At 38.5% G+C, this 16,810-nt stretch overlaps 1 protein-coding gene across 3 annotated transcripts in view; it reads right to left on the reverse strand.

Moving 5' to 3' along the window:
- Positions 1-16,810, reverse strand: part of LOC149266355 (uncharacterized) — a 54,089-nt gene extending 37,279 nt beyond the window's left edge. Inside the window, exon 1 of one of the 3 annotated variants that reach the window (XR_016252711.1) lies at positions 16,532-16,795. Coding sequence is in view for 2 of the 3 variants with exons in the window: in XM_089395891.1 (XP_089252017.1) it covers positions 16,532-16,660 (129 nt within the window). In the remaining variant the exon portion in view is untranslated. Of the gene's footprint in view, positions 1-14,754; positions 14,877-16,531 lie in introns of those variants that run through there. The other 2 variants (XM_089395891.1, XM_089395899.1) reach the window with 2 other exon arrangements.

Genomic DNA, 16,810 nt, shown 5'->3' on the forward strand with positions numbered 1-16,810 from the left:
GCACAATATGTAAAGAAGCATACCCAGGAATGAAAACAAAGCTTTTACACGGTAGACTTTCTTGTTTTCGTTGTGCATCATCTAAATCTACCAATCGTTTTTCTGAACTAAACAACATGAACCCTGGTGAACAACCCTATGTCCTTCAACAGTTAACACAAGTTGAAGAAATGCTCATTGCACGTGTAAACCCCATTCTACAAGTCACTCATGCTCGTGGTGGTCAATACAAATATAGTGGCCATACAATTAGCTTCCCTCAAGACATCACCACTATTGCCAAATACTTACCCAGAATGATTTCTGACTTAGACATCCTCATTGTGAAAAGGCAAAATCCATCTGAAAAGGCTTATGAATTCTTCGTTTGCAAATCACGTGTCCTTGCAGCGCTTGAATACAAAACAAAAAATGACCCTTACTACTGTGATGTTCAATTCAATTCATCTGCTATTTCTGCACTACCGGATCACCCTACTGATATTTCTTCTCTTCTCCATAATGTAACCACCTCCTCTTTCGAACCCCATCAAACCAATATTGATTCTACTTATGATACTGATGTCATGCTACCTCCATTAGAAATCCAACCCTCTTCTTTCGTTCCAATACTCCCAAATTCAAGTACTGAGCTTGAGCACATTTATAATTATTTGCACTTGACCCATTCAAATTCAACAAGCTCTATCGATTGGCCTCCTATATCTTTAACAGCTATGAATGAATACAACACCATAGGCCTCTTTGCCATGGCATTCCCCACACTCTTCCCTACAGGCATTGCCATGATCATGCAACCAAGAGTTACAAAAGTTGAGATGCATGAATATGCTTTACACTTGCTGCACTACCATGATAACCGATTTGGCCAACACCCAAGATTCCGCTACTATCTTTATAACATTCTAATGCGCCATCGTAGCCAAACTACTGCTAGTGTTTTTGTGAAAAATTACATTGAGAACAACTTGCCAACAACGGTTTCAGACCTACGACAATGTCTTCATGACTCTCCAGATTCAAGATTGCCAGAGCAAATAATGTGATTCGGTTCAGCCATACAAGGAACACGATATTTCTGGAACAGACGTCGATCTGAGCTAACTGACATGTTCATGCAAATAGGAAGTCCTACATTCTTTTTCACTCTCAGTGCAGCTGATACTAAATGGCATGACTTGCACATGATCATGCCTCCCAGTGTTCCTTCCAATTCAGTCAACCACTTCCAATGGAAAATCCAAAATATAATTGAGAACCCACATCTAACAGCCCAATATACGCATTGCAGATTTACAATTTTTCTCAAAGAAATCCTGCAAAAAGGCCTCCATGCAGTAGACTATTGGTGCAGGTATTTTTTAATATCCATTTTCTTCTACATTAATTTTCTACATTTGATATATATGTTTTAACGAGATTTTACCTTCATATTATATCCAGGTACGAATGGCAACATAGAGGATCCGCACACATTCATGGCTTCCTCTGGCTGCAAAATGCACCAAACATGGACACAATTGACTGGAACAATGCATTAGAAATTGCTAATGCACAGAAATATTTCGACCACTACGTAACTGCCTGGAATCCACGTCAAGCAGAACACCGAAATATTCCGCTTCAGCAATCAACAATTCATAACCCATGTCTTCTTGACACAACATCAATATTCACATCCAATCAGTTTGAAGACTATACAGAGCTTGTTAACTGCATTCAACGTCATACAAAGTGTCATGAGTCTTCGTGTCTTCGCAAGAAAGACAATGTACTTAGCTGCCGATATGGAGTACCATGGGAGTTGAAGTCCACATCTTCACTTTCCATTGATGATAAAGGTCATAAAATCTATGTCCCTGCACGCAATGATGAAAGATTGAATATTCACAATGTCGATCTACTCTCTATTTGGAGAGCAAATGTTGATTGCCAACCAGTCCTTTCTCGCCATGCTGTGTTAAAATATATTTCAAAGTATGCAGCAAAATCAGAAACAAGATCTGAGAGCTACCGTCAAATGCTATCACGGCTATCACAAAGTTCCATTCCAGAAGCACCTACTGTTGCTGTTATCCGAAAAATCCTTATAGAAACCATTGCAGATAGAGACATTGGAGCACAAGAAATATGCCATATGTTACAAAAGCTACCTCTTTCTCTCAGCAGCCGTACATTTCGGTCTTTGAATGTTAACAAGTCTGTTTTCAAACGTGTTTCACAAGATACTGAGAACCCTTGTTTGACACCAAACTTTATCCTTGCATACATGAACAGGCCTGTCTCCTTGGAATCACTGCCCCTCCTTGAAGCTTCACGCTCATGGTAATATTCTTCCCAGCGAAAAAAAAACCAATGGAAACACATATTCCCACCAATGATTGTACATGTTTTGCCCCGTTACAATGCCATTCCTTCCTCTGATGATCCTTCTTATGCCACTTTTTGCTGGAGTGAATTACTATTGTATTTCCCCTTCCGAACACTCCCCAATGATATTGGTTCAACTGATGCAGAAATTATTGCACATTGGGAACAAAAAAAGGGTACATATACACCATGGCATGTCCATCGAGAAATTGTGTTATGAAACCAGCTCACAAAAAGATAGAAAAGAGAGATCCACGCCTTAGAATTCAGCCTCTTCGAGGGGGCAACCTCCTTCACATTACATAAATGAACAATTCTTGGATGATACAAATGACAAAATCTCCTTTCTATATATAGGGGTCTAGGGAGTCACAATATAATCCAGCCGACCTAACAATAATAATATAAAGCCACGAAAATAACAATAGAGGGATTCTATGGGGCACCGAAATAACAATATGGGGGTAATAGGGGCACAACAATATAAATAAGGGGTATAACTACAATAGTAATGGGGTAATCACTAGTATTATAGGGACCCAACATGCCCCTCTCCTTCAAAAAAGTGTTGTCCTCAACACTTGAGTAGTTCTGGATACTTCTGCATAAAATTCTCATCCTCCCATGTGGAATCTTCAGCGGATAAGTTCTTCCACTTGATAAGATACTCTGAAATTGATCGATTTCGTAGCTGTCGAGTTCTTGTTTCTGTGACTGCTTCCGGTTCCAATATAATTTTTCCTTCCTCGTCAAGTTCTGGCAATATTGTTTGAATTGGGAGCTTGTCACCTATAACCTTCTTTAAACATGAAACATGGAAAACTGGGTGCAATCGAGAAGCTGCAGGAAGCTCCAATTTGTATGCCATAGTACCAATCTTTTGCAACACCTTGTACGGACCATAATACTTTGGTGATAATTTATTATCCTTCTTAGCTTGCTTTAGGGACATTTGCTTATATGGTTGTAGCCGTAGGAATACCCAATCACCTACATCAAAACTTCTTTCACTGCGATGTTGATCTGCCTGTTGTTTCATTCTATTTTGTGCCAACACGAGGTTATCCTTTAAGAGTTGGAGGACTTGTTGTTGATGTTCGATGTGATGTTCCACTGCCTGAACCTTAGAATTTTCTCTTAAATATGATGTGATGGATGGTGGTTGATACCCATAAAGTGCCATAAATGGGGTCATTTTTGTTGCTGTATGGAAGGAAGTGTTATACCACCATTCAGCCAGAGGCAACCATTTGACCCATTGTGTCTGTTTATCAGATACAAAGCAACGAAGATATCCTTCCAAACATTTGTTTACTATCTCAGTTTGCCCATCAGATTGAGGATGATAAGATGAGCTATGAGCTAACTGAGTACCAAGACAAGAAAATAATTCTGTCCAAAAATTTCCAGTGAAAATGGGATCTCTGTCACTTACAATAATCTTTGGGTTTCCATGTAGCTTTTGAACTGTTTCCATAAATGCAGTAGAAACTGTACTGGCTTTAAATGGATGTGATAATGCACAAAAGTGTGCATACTTGGTAAGTCTGTCAACTACCACCATGATGACACTCTTTCCCTCAGACTTGGGTAAACCTGTGATAAAATCCATTGAAACCTCCTCCCAACGTTGGCTTGGAATGGATAAAGGTTGTAATAGACCCGGTGTCTTAATTGTTTCAACTTTATTTTGTTGGCAAACCAAACATTCCGCCACAAACTTTTGAATATCTGATTTAAGGCCATCCCAAAAAAATTCCTTCTTAACCCTGTGGTAAGTTTTTAAAAATCCTGAGTGCCCTCCTAAGGGAGAAGTGTGCAATTCCATAAGAATCTTTTGTTTTAGCTGGGAATTCTTACAGAGGTATAAGCGATCTTTGTACCATAACGAATCATTTTGCCAGCTAAATGTATCAGAAGTACTGGAATCTTGTTGTAGCTTTCGAATAAGTGCCCACACTTCTTCGTCATTCTTCCATTCCTCCCTTGCTTCGTTTATCCAATCTGGTTGGATAATAGAAATGGCACACAACAATGCTTCCACATCCTCATCCTTTCTTGAGAGTGCATCTGCCACCACATTTTGCTTCCCTTTTTTGTAGATGATTTCAAAGTCATAACCCAACATCTTTGTGACCCACTTTTGTTGCTCTTCAGAGGATAATCTTTGTTCTAAAAAGTATTTAAGGCTATCATGATCCGTTTTTACCTTGAAGTGTCTTCCCATTAGGTAGGGTCGCCATTTCTTAAGTGCATGGAGTATTGCCAACATTTCCTTCTCATAAATAGCTTTGCTTAAAAACTTTCCCTTGATTGGACGACTTTCAAAAGCAATGGGTCTTTCATCTTGCATTAGAACAGCACCAATTCCATTTCCTGAAGCATCACATTCCACAATAAAGGTTTTTGTGAAGTCCGGTGTAGCTAAGACCGGTGCTTGGCACATTGCCTCTTTAAGATGTTCAAAGGCCTTTGTTGCTTCCGGAGTCCATGAAAATGAATCTTTCTTCAATAATGTTGTTAGAGGTGCTGCTATTCTCCCATAATTCTTAACAAACTTGCGATAATACCCTGTCAACCCAAGAAATCCTCGCAGATGCTTTATGGATGTGGGGATTTTCCATTCCTTAATGGCTTTAATTTTGCTAGGGTCTACCTTAACTCCTTCATGAGATACAATATGACCCAAATATTCCACCTCCTGGACTCCAAAGAAACATTTGGATCTTTTTGCATATAATTGTTTCTCCTCCAATAGTTGTAGCACCCTGTCAACATGTTCAACATGATCCTTCCAAGACTTGCTGTAGATTAGTATATCATCAAAAAATACTAACACAAATTTTCTAAGGAATGGTTTGAAAATTGAATTCATCAAACCTTGAAATGTTGAAGGTGCATTGGTAAGGCCAAAAGGCATGACCAAAAATTCATAATGACCCTCATGAGTTCTAAATGCCGTTTTCGGAATGTCTTCAATCTTCATTCTGATTTGATGATATCCTGAACGAAGATCCAACTTGGTGAAGTAAATTGATCCATGCAATTCATCCAGTAATTCATCAATGACAGGAATGGGGAACTTATCTTTAATAGTGAGCTTGTTGAGCTCCCTATAATCCGGACACATGCGCCATGATCCATCCTTCTTGTGCACCAATACTACTGGAGCTGAGAAAGAACTTTGACTCGGTTGAATTATACCAGCCTCTAGCATTTCTGCAACCATACGTTCAATTTCACTTTTTTGGACATAGGGATATCTGTACGGCCTGATGTTTGGAGGAACACTTCCTGGAATCAGATGAATAGCATGATCATGATCACGCATAGGTGGGAGACCTTTGGGAGTCTCAAATACCTTGGAATGATTGTCCAGGACTTTTTGGAGATCTGGAGAAATAGATGATTCCAATGTGGAAACATCTAGCGAACATAATTGTGCAATTACACCTCTTTGCTCCTTTTTTAGAAGCTTTGTCATACCATTAGAGCTGATTATCTTTCCTGGTTTCCCTGCAATACCCCTTAATTCAACTTCCTTTCCTTCCGTAGAAAATTTGATGAAAAGTTCTTGAAAATTAAAAGCTATTGTACCCAAGGATTGTAGCCATTGGACTCCTAGTACAACATCACACCTCCCATTGGAATGGAAATCATTGGGCTAGTCAATACATATTCTCCCATGGATAGCTTGATATTATGGCACTTTCCAGAGCAATTTATTGTTCCTCCATTTGCAATCATCACTTGACACTCTGGTGCTGGATATAGGAAGCAATTCAATTCTTTTGCTACCCTACAATGAATAAAATTGTGGGTGCTTCCTGAATCAATCAACACTATTACCTTTTTCTTCTTGATTTGTCCTTCTATCTTGATGGTTTGAGGAGTGGTAATTCCCGCCAATGCATTACAAGATATGGTCGGATTTATTTGTTCTTCATCTAGGCTTTGTTCCTGGAGTATATCCTCTTCTTTTGACCTTTCTTGCTCCTTTTCTTCTTCTTCACAATCTATGTAGAATAATTTCTTCTCAGCACACTTATGACCTTTTGTGTATTTGCTATCACAATTGTAACAAAGCCCTTTTGCTCTTTTTTCTTCCAATTGTTGTGGTGTCAACCTTGTAGGTTGTGGAAGACTAGGGGCAACAACACTTCCGTCTTTATAGTTGTGAGTGGTATGCTTCCTAGTTGCCATAATTTTGCTTTCCATTTTTCTTGCTAACCTGAATGCCTTCTCTAATGAATCAGGTTCCCAAAGGCGAACATCATGTTGGATATTATCCTTTAAAGACCCTATGAACACATCAATCCTATGCTCCTCTGGAATATCTTTTACCCTTATGTTCAATTTTTGGAACTCCTCAATGTGCTCCATTATTGAACCCTTTTGTTTGAGACTTATCAATTGGCTAAAAAAAGTGTTGCTTTTTGTATCCTCATAATGTGCTATCAATTCTTCCGTAAAAATTGCCCAAGTGATAAATTGTTTACGAGAACAAAGCCATTGATACCATACAAACTGATTTGGTTCCAAATATACAGTTGCCATACGTACCTTTTGTGTGTTTTGCACATTATTGAGATCGAAGAATTGCTCCATCTGTAATATCCATGTGGCGGGATCCTTGCCATCAAACTTCCTCATATCGATTTTTGGAATATGGTGATTCTTCAATCCAACATTAGCGTCTATGGAATCATGATTAACATTTCTTTTGTTCTCATCATGAGTTTCCTTTAGTACCCTTTCACCCTTAGGGACCATTTCTTGTAGCAACTTATTCATATTTATCTTCAATTCGTCCATGTCTGTCTTCAAATCTATCTTCAAATCATCCATCTTAGCTTCCACGTCAGTCATCTTAGCTTCTACGCCTTTCTTTAAACAGTCCATCTTAGCTTCTACACCTTTCTTTAAACCATCCATCTTAGCTTCTGTTCCTTTTTGTGCAAGGGACAGTTGTTGCACTTGGTCTTGTAATTTTGATATATCATGTTGCATTTCTTCCTCTTCTTCATGAGTCATGCTAGAGCTTTCAGGTTCCTTACTAGGTGTTTGCATTTTCTTTCCTCGGGCATCAGTTACCGATAATAATGCTCTACTATGCCCTTTGAATTCCTTCAAAATAAATTTTCAAACCAAGCTTAAGCAAAAATTTAAGAAAATCTACACACCTTTTTTCACTTTGTAGGAGCTCGATATTGCCTCTGATGTATCTCTGTACTTTCCAATCATCTAGTTCTGAATTTGTGATCTGTAGTAGCCCTCTGTGTCCTCTTTCCAATGCCACAAGTCTGACCCAAATTGGATTCTCCAAGGAAGAGTTATGTGAAATCTCCCACAGTGACTTGCTTTTAGACTAGTTCAGTAGAGCGAACTTGTACGACGTGCCACGAGTCACTGTTTCAACCTTTGGATCTAAAACTCGCATACAAGAAACTACAGTCCGTCCTCTTTCTGTACCTTCTTACGAAATTTCAATCCGATCCCCAGAGAGAAAGTTATGACGATTTTCCCCAGGTCACCTGTTTTGAATGTAATTCAGGAGTCTGCAAAAAGACCAACTTCCTCAGATCATATCTCCGCAAATATTGCGCGAAAAGCTCTGAAATTCGGACCCAAGGTTCAGCGCGATTTCTTCTCAAATGGGTTTTTTTTGCGACTTCTGAAATGTCACAGAAAAAAAGTTATAGCGAAAATGCCACGATGACCTGTTTGGAGCAGCGAAACCCTAGAATCCAAAGCTCTGATACCAAATGTTATGAAACCAGCTCACAAAAAGATAGAAAAGAGAGATCCACGCCTTAGAATTCAGCCTCTTCGAGGGGGCAACCTCCTTTACATTACATAAATGAACAATTCTTGGATGATACAAATGACAAAACCTCCTTTCTATATATAGGAGTCTAAGGAGTCACAATATAATCCAGCCGACCTAACAATAATAATATAAAGCCACAAAAATAACAATAGAGGGATTCTATGGGGCACAAAATAACAATATGGGGGTAATAGGGGCACAACAATATAAATAAGGGGTATAACTACAATAGTAATGGGGTAATCACTAGTATTATAGGGATCCAACAAATTGAAAACCCACAAACCCCACATACTGAAGATCAAACTACCCCCAACATCCCTCCTGATTCCATGCAGATGAACGAATGGCAAATCCTCTCTCAGCTGCACCCAGGTTACAATATTGCAATTGATGACCTTGACATGATTGGCTACCGCGACTTTGATGCCAACCACAATTGGTCACATAATACTATCCCTCCCCACTTGCAAGAAACTGCCATAAATTTCGTTGATTTCAACCGCTCAATGATTCAAAGCGAACATCATTCTTTTTGCAACCTTCCCCAAGATCACACATTATCTCCTACCCAGAACATAGCCTTCACCACTATTTTTTCACACTTTAAAACCCCTTCGCCAAAACCCCCACGCAAAATCATCATACAAGGAACAGCTGGGACAGGAAAATCCCATTTGATTAAATGTCTGCACCATGCATTTGTGGAAAACTCACCAGCAAACAAAAACCCTTTGTTGTTACTTGCACCAACAGGTGTTGCAACTTTCAACATAAATGCCCTCACAATTCACTCTGCCCTTCGTATCCCTATCCAAACAATGCATCCTCTTGAAGGCCAACCACTCCTACAACTGCAAGAGAAACTTCGTCATGTAGAGTACATTCTCATTGATGAAATGAGCTTCATTGGTCCAAAAATGCTTACTCGCATTGATGATCGTCTAAGAGAGGCATTCCCTCTTCACCGAAATGCACCATTTGGTAATCGCTCAATTATCCTTGTCGGAGATTTAGGCCAGCTACCACCTGTAAAAGACATTCCTTTATATGCTGGGACATCGCGTGGCACTGCACTTTGGCGCAGCTTCGACATATTCATAACACTTTCAACCGTTTTTCATCAACAAGGAGCTAGCCCGTCCCAGGTTGCTTTCCGGCAAATACTCACAAATCTCAGAAATGGAATATCTACACTTGAAGATTAGCAACACCTAATGTCAAGAACAAGTTCGTCTCTTACACATGAAGAGCAACGCACATTTGAAGAATCCATGCACCTATATGCAATAAATAACTCAGTTGTTTTGCATAATAAGAAAATGCTTAAAAAATTGAACATCCCAGTAGCGATTTGCTCTGCAGAACAACAAAGTCAGAGAACTCCTACTACAACGGAAGATGAGCATTTGCCTGCAAAAGTGCTCTTATGCAATGAACAAAAAGTTATGCTCACCAACAACTTATGGGTACATGCAGGCCTCGTCAATGGCGCACTTGGAAAGGTCATCTCAATATTTTATTCTATTGGTTCAAAGCCCCCAGAATTACCATCCTTCATGGTTGTCGACTTTATACAATACAAAGGAACACCATGGGACATTTCACACCCAACATATGTACCCATTTCTCCCATCACAAGGGGTTCACGCCGTCAGATACTACTTCAAATGGCATGGGCTTTAACGATACACAAGTCACAAGGAATGACATTAGATAAAGCAACAGTAGACATCGGCTCCAAAGAACGACAAGGGCTAACGTTCACTGCAATTTCAAGAGTGCGTTCATTGGCAGACATTCAAATCAATCCAGCATTCCCATTCTCGCGCATTGCAGAAATGCACAAGAATCCATATCTTAAGCGTAGACAACAAGAGGAATCATTGCTTGCATCAAAATCTATGCAGGATAATATACTCTAGCTAATCGTACAACTTGTTTTCCAAAATTACCGACATGGTAAACACCACTTGCTGCAATAACCAAATTTCACATACATTTGCTTTCTATTACATTTAACCTCATATGATTTTATATTATCTTGAAATCATTTATTTTATTTCAAATATTCAAACATAATATTTCCTGCCAAGAACAGCAAGGTCTAGCATTCGCTGTAAATTAGAAATTTCTTTAAAAAATCATTTATTTTACTTTAGCGCTTTAAAAAACATGCTTTTGTCAAACACATCCATTGTCACTTACAATATTTTATTTTTTGATGGAAATAGGTATGCATACAGGCTATTTATGATTTTTGTATGAGTATTGCCAACAAATTCAACATCCTGCCCCAGCAAACATTGCCCCATCATGCCTATATGATTACCTGCTCATTGTCAATTACATCTATATGTAATAAAATGCTCTTATTGTACATATGTTTAGAAGCCAACTAATACTTTCATTGTATATATGTTTAGTTCTTAGCTACCAAACATGTCTCTATGTGTAGACCATATGTAAAATTTCAAAAAAAAAATGCAAAGCATTTAACTATCTCCTATATAATTAGTTCTGATAAACGCATAATACATGTAAATATTTAGATGTATTCAAGTGTTATAAGTCTACTATGTTCCACCAAACATGATGCATAGTTATGGAGTGTCATAAGTTTTTTTGTACCTACAATCTTAATAAAAAAGACTCAGTTTACATAGATTTTGGGTTTCTAGTGTGGTTTCTATTGTTCATGGAATGCTAGATGTTATGCTACTCACGTTAAGTTATCTTTGTTTCTCTTTTCAAAAAAGTTATATAGGAATATGTTTACCTTACATGGGCTTCTGCAATGCCATTTATAGAGTGGTTAGTTGTTTGTTTTTAAAATGTAATACATTTACATGAAATTTTCTAATTCTCTTCTTTTCTGTTTCAGTCATGTCAACATCTTTAAATACATGTGATTGAATAGAAAGTCTTGTGGTTCTCTTTAAGTATTTCTGCTTTGACATGCTGCTTTGTTCTCTTTTTCACTTCCAGTATAAATATCTTACATTCCCAGTCTCTACTGTCTCCTATATCTTTTACTCTATTTCATATTTAATAAACTGTACAATATCAATAGCAGCGAATAAAGTGGCCCGACCTTTTCTAAAAATTCAACAATTCCAACTTCATAAATCTATCGGCCTCTCTTTGTACCTTTTGGTACAATTGCTAGTATATATTACATATTAAATTTTAATATATGATTAACGGTGCATATATTAATATATGAATATATTAATTATAACATATATTAAGTTATTAACCGTAACGGCGTAACGTTGTCATATATTAATATAACAGTGAACCACACGGTCCCTGTTAATATATTAGTATAATATATTAATATAACAGTGCTGTTAATGTATTAAATTTTAATATAACAGTGAACTACTACAACGCTTACATTATAAAACTGTTGAAATAAATATTAAAAGTTTAATTACCTGTTAAACCCTTGGTTTGTGCGGGCGTGAACGGTGAACGGTGCCAGCAGCCTGACCAGTGAACGGTGCTGCGTGCTGCGTGCAGTGGGTCCGGCAGTAAGCCCGCAACAAAAAACTTAAAAAGCGTGTGCAGGAGGGGCCGGCGCTTAACCCAGAACGAATACTGTGCAGGAGGGACCGGTGCTTAACCCGGAACGAATACTGTGCAGGAGGGGTCGGCGCTTAACCCGGAACAAATACTGTGCAGGAGGGGCCGACTGCTGAATGGCGACAAAGGAATAGCGGACAAAGCAAAGCAGAGTCCCGACAAAGAAAATGCTTTAATATATATGGGGACCACAAATTACAATATTTAAACCTAAAGCGATATATGAAAGTTAACCTAAAAAATTTCTGCGTTTTTTAACTTTTGCGGCTACCCTATCACCGCTTCCGGCAGCCACCAGCGGGTCCGTATCTTGTAAACGTTGCCCGTTCCCAAAAGCTTAAATATAACACATACGTATTTTAACCGTTTTTTTGGAGTATCCGGATCCGGATCCGGTTCAGATCCGTGGATCCGGCGATACTCCTCCTTCCTGTGCCGGATCCGGTAACATCCTGGTCCAAGACACCCTAGTCTCCATGTCGAGAGTCAAGAGGACTGTTTCCGCTTAAGGTAGAATTTTGTAGTTCTTGTCTACTTTTCTGTTGACTATCCTCCAGAACCAAGGAATCCTAGTATCCATATCAAGAGTCAAGAGGAGTGTTTCTGCTGAAGACGTTATTTTCCCTTAAAGTAATTGGTGACTGGAAATAGGTTGATAACTCTATTACAATTTTCTCATGTCAATTAAGCTGATTGGATCCATGCCTTCTTTACTTGAAAGGTGATGGGTGGTAAGGTGGACATTTATCTGAAATGAAATTTTATTAGCATCCACGGAAAGCCCTGAACATCTACACGAGGAGTAAAGCAATTACAGTTTTATGAAGAATTTATCTCAGCTGTCATCCTCTCAGTGCCAAAACTCCCCTTTCCAACCTCTACAGCTGACCTTTTCATTGTTTTACAAAGCAAGGCCTTTGCCTAGAATCGTAAAACAAATTCTAAAAACAGAAATGAGCTTGACAGTGTGACACCTATGGCTAAGTGCCGTCTCCAACCGCTCAACAAACCAAGAAAACTTTGCCACCTATTTTAACCTACTGTCATATAACAAATGATCTTCTAGTGCATATTTACTTGATGCTTGGTAATTCTCTTTGATCAATTCCTTCTTTAATATCAAGAAGTATTAGTAGGAATGGACCATGACCACAATGAATCAGCAAATTAATTGACAACAGGGGATTCAAGTTATACTAACTAGAAGCACACCTTGCAAGAAAAGTTCTTATTGAATATTTGGTATTAGGCAACTAAATAAACAAAAAAAAAATTCCCATCTAAACAGAGATGACTCTTTTACAATGTTCAAGGCTTATAGTACAAGACTATGCCCAAACTGTACATTTTGATTCAATGAGAAGTAAGCTCCTGGAATTAGTTAAAATGAATGTCGGTGAATCACCAATGGATGACTAATCTAAAGGTGTGCAAAACGATATCAAGAGAAGGAAGGATATGATTTCTTTTATCTAGAAGTTCCAGTTCATTTATCGAAAACCAAAAAAAGACACAACCCTCAAGCTGTCATCCTCTCAGTGCCAAAACTCCCCTTTCCAACCTCTACAGCTAACCTTTTCATTCTTTTACAAAGCTAGGCCTTTGCCTAGAATCATAAAACAATGAGGAAAATCCACCCAGATACAGAGAATACAGTTTGGGGGAGTCATCCAAAGCTTGAGTCACAACAATTTCAAGAATTTAAGAAAGGAAGATGTTAACAAAGCAATCAATAAGTTCTCACGTGAAGGCAATGTTATAGATGCATATGATGGCATTTGTAACCATTTGTGGCAAAATTAAAAAAGAATGTAAAATATTACTAATGCAAAGAAGATACCTATTCAATCCTGTAAAGCTTATGAATAAAACCAAGTAGAGGTTGACCAGCCATCCAACAAGGTTGTCTATACTTAACCAGAAAGCCTTTATCTGTTAGATACGTGACCATACAGACATTTGGGGCACTTGAGTCATTAGAGAATGACTAGGGCTCATCACCTGTAAATATTTCAAGCAACTACAAAGACCAATTTTCTATCCAGGCCACATAGCAAATCTCACTCCAGCAGCATGTGCTATGATTAAATACAAAGCTATACAATGATCACTAAAATCTGTTGGAATGGAATGTGAGAGTGTTGATGGATATTTTATTATTTATCACAGGCTGTACAAAACATAAATGGCATACCAATAAATATATTCTATAAAACATAAATTAAAAACTGCCTTTTTCTAATACACTTCCTTTTACTATTAGTGCCACCCAATGAACACCTAAGTGAAAACCATTGGCACAAGGACTAAGAACTTTGTCCATCACTGCATCTGGCCCACTCGTGCAACCATGACAGCCCATGATGAGCTAGCATGTACTATGGGGAATCAAACCCTAGTGGGAATGTATCACTACCCCTACTTACTAAACAGGCAATCCCCCTAAATTAAATTAAAAGACTTTTGGTTCAAAAAAACAAATAGAGGAAAAAGGAGTCAAGCAAGCAAATTGAAATCATGTTGACCATAAAAGGTTGGGATAAGTGGTAGCTTTAGTCATTCTGAAATATATCTTTGTTTTTCAGGTTACGTCAAATAAATGTTCTGTTTGTACAGTCAGGAATGTGAAGGAAGACCCTCCAGTGTCACAAGTTGCACATAAGCAAGCATGCACTTGGCAGCGAATTATCAAATTCACAATTAAAAGTTGCTTAGGTAGTTTGCAAAGATTCTTTCATTAAGATGAGGAAACGACATTAATAAAATGGGGTATTGATACCTTCCAAAGTTGTATCTACTTCATCCTGAAAATATTTGGCAAGGAAATGCTATATTACGAAGGGACATAAGCACAATTCATTAACTTCCATAGGCAGAACAGATGTTGGATGACAAAGGCAACAGGGCATGTTAATAGAAAAGCTCCCAGAAACTCTAGAGTTAGGGAAGAATATTAAGTCAGGCACCTTAAATGAACAACTCCAAGAAGATCTGCCAGATCCTCCACACATGCATAGTGTCATAGACAATGGACATAGTTAGTTGAAGCAGTTCAAGCATATTTCAGCACATATTAGCTCAATGTTGACCGTTGTTTATAAAATTTTCTTCTTAAAAATAGAAGAAAGCAAGCATCAAATGAGGTACAAAATATTAAGAAGCACCTAAACTAAACATACCCACGAACAGAAGAATTAACAATCATTTGTAACAAATAGAGGATAAAATCTTAAAGGTTCTTGGCAAATCGATAAAGGGATAAATATTGACTCATAACAAATACTTTGCTAAGCTTGCTAATGCTTTTCAGCCTTAAGTTTTATTTACTGTTCAAGTTGGAAGCAACGTTTTCTTTTTATCCTGGATCAACATCAAGCTTCAAAAGTTCACTATTTTGGCACTCAACCAGTTGAGATCCATGCAGAAACCAACTCATTGTTGATTCTAACCAAAGGCTATCAAATTTAGTACTATTTCCAAAATATGGGAAGCCAATACCACTTTCGCAAGTCACAAATTGAACAGAAGAATTGGAGATTATATCGACTGAAAACCATAGAATTCTCCTCAGATCCCGAAAAAGGGGTAATGTGCATCTTTCTTAGGTTAAATGAGACAGAGAAATGGGGCTAACGCTTTAAAAAAACTCCAAGAAAAATATCCTATGAAACTAAAATGAGTCCTCACTATTCCTAAATATGCAGAGCTAGGATAACTGTTGCTTCTCCATGGATCAAAAAGCAATGTTTGTAAGTAAGAGAAACAATCCACGCAAAAACAGAGAAAAAAATATAGGTTACATCATCTGTAAGAAATGGTGAAGACAATGTGGTAAAACAGCGGTGTTACTTGGTACTTTTTACTGCAAACTGCAGACTGGGGGAGCTTTGTCAAACAAACATCTTAAGGATATGGCCCTATACAAATGAGAAATTTATAATTGGCAATGGTGCTACAAGCACAGTTTACAGATGTGATCTTAAGAACTGTAAGCCAGTTGCTATTAAAAGACTATCCCGAGATCTATTGGGAGTGCTCTTGTCAGATTTTGAAACATCCTCGATCATTCGAGCTGCGCTTTCCCAATATGTTAGATCTGCAGCCTTCCCAGCCCCAAGACCCCGGGTTTTAGTGTGTGTGTTCACAGACACAAATATAATGTCAGCTTCCAAAACATGCTTCTCCACATCAGAGCTGAAAAACAAGTTTTTCCCTCTGCAACCTTTTACGACTTCATCAAGACCAGGCTCATAGATTGGCAGCTGGTCACTATTCCATGCGGCAATCCTAGCAGATGAAATATCTACGACAACGACTTCAATGGCAGGACATTTAAGTGCAATGATGGCCATTGTTGGCCCACCAACATATCCAGCTCCAAGACAACAGATCTTCACCATCTTTACCTGCTGAAGTGAAATTGAGCAGATAAGTGCAAATGAAAAGGGAATCTAGCAAAGAAACCCTGATCGGTCTCAAAGATCCAAAGATATCCAAAGAGACCTGTATCGGCCGGCCGACGAGAGCTCAAGATAGAAGCGCGCCATCTATTGGGAGCGCTCTTATTTAACAAAGGAGAACTTTCAAACAAACGGCAATCCTGGTGTTGAGACAACGCCCAGTCAACCCAATGGCAAACTGATTACGTTCTGATGGATGTGCAGCAATCACAAGCAATCACAAGTGGATAACAAACATTGCTAGAATGGTTTGAGATTCGAATCCAGAAACCAGAAATCTTACCCGGCTGCTGTCGTAGCGTAGCTTTGGAGGAGCGCCTTCTCCTCTGTAGCAGGTGCGAACCCCAAACCGGTGACCAGAATCTTTGTCAGGATTACAAGCCACATGAAAAAGCTTTATAAAAGACTCCATTACTTCCTCCAGGCACTTGAAACATCAGAGGCAAGAAAAAACGGCCTACGCACGGCCTACGCGGCCCTCATGCAGCGAAGAAAGAGACGTGTGGAAACCCTTCTCTCCAATCGTCTAACATTAGATCTAACGGCTACGATTACGACACAA

This window comes from Pinus tabuliformis, chromosome 6, assembly GCF_031772625.1.
Source record: "Pinus tabuliformis cultivar Carrire ecotype Pingquan chromosome 6, CPIR1, whole genome shotgun sequence".
In the NCBI taxonomy this organism is placed as follows: domain Eukaryota; kingdom Viridiplantae; phylum Streptophyta; class Pinopsida; order Pinales; family Pinaceae; genus Pinus; species Pinus tabuliformis.